This window comes from Hippocampus comes, unplaced genomic scaffold (genome assembly GCF_001891065.2).
Source record: "Hippocampus comes isolate QL1 unplaced genomic scaffold, H_comes_QL1_v1.1 C16762808, whole genome shotgun sequence".
In the NCBI taxonomy this organism is placed as follows: domain Eukaryota; kingdom Metazoa; phylum Chordata; class Actinopteri; order Syngnathiformes; family Syngnathidae; genus Hippocampus; species Hippocampus comes.
Genome location: NW_017838409.1, coordinates 1 through 815, shown reverse-complemented (window position 1 = coordinate 815; position 815 = coordinate 1). Strand labels below are relative to the sequence as shown.

General features: G+C 43.4%; 1 protein-coding gene across 1 annotated transcript; it reads left to right on the top strand.

Moving 5' to 3' along the window:
• Positions 1 to 343: 343 nt before the first annotated feature.
• On the top strand, positions 344 to 800 carry LOC109509084 (cathepsin S-like; the record flags this gene model as incomplete). The annotated part of the gene is made up of 2 exons (XM_019859002.1): positions 344 to 509; positions 698 to 800. Coding segments are annotated over 2 exons (269 nt in total), but the record flags the coding sequence as incomplete, so codon positions are not given.
• Between the last annotated feature and the right edge of the window lie 15 nt (positions 801 to 815).

Below are 815 nucleotides of genomic sequence, written 5' to 3'. Positions count from 1 at the left end.
TTTTTTTTTCAATGTATGAAATAATAACTAAAAAAGTAACGTGGACCTTGAGCTTAAAATGTTCCCCATTTCGATATCAAATCAATTGAACAATTGACATTGCATTTTTGCATCGAGCCAGACAGACTGCGTGTTTTTCTGATTAAAGTGACATTGAAAAAAATAATAATAACAATATGTCTTACAGAAGAAAAACACACTTTTCAAAAGTTGATCACACGAAAAGCATAGCTTTGATTTGTTGCTATGTGCTGTCTGGGAGAAAATTTGCTAAACCGAGCAACGAAAATGCGATGTTGAGTACGATGCGGAGACCTGATCACGAACTTTTTCTTTTTTGTAGTCGGGGGAGTGTCGCTACAGTCCCGCCGAGCGTGCCGCCAACTGCTCGAGCTACAGAGTCCTACCCGAAGGCGACGAGGGCGCTCTGAAGCAAGCGCTCGCCTTTGTCGGGCCCATCTCGGTCGCCATCGACGCCACCAGCCCCACCTTCGCGTTCTACAGCAGCGGTGCGTTCAATGTCCGTTCACAAGTCGTCAAAAAACGTTGTCACTCTTCATGCAAGGCTGTGGCTGTTTTTCATACAAATATATCACTCCCAATATAAGCTTAGGACTGTTTATCTAGAAAGCGTATACAAACTATTTTGATAGAAGGCAATGAGATTCCTCAATGGAAGCTTATGACAATTTTCCAGGAGTGTACGACGACTCATCTTGCTCCCAGGAAGTGAACCACGCTGTGTTAGCGGTCGGCTACGGAACGCAAAATGGAAAACAATTCTGGCTTGTCAAAAACAGGTACACCTCATTTTG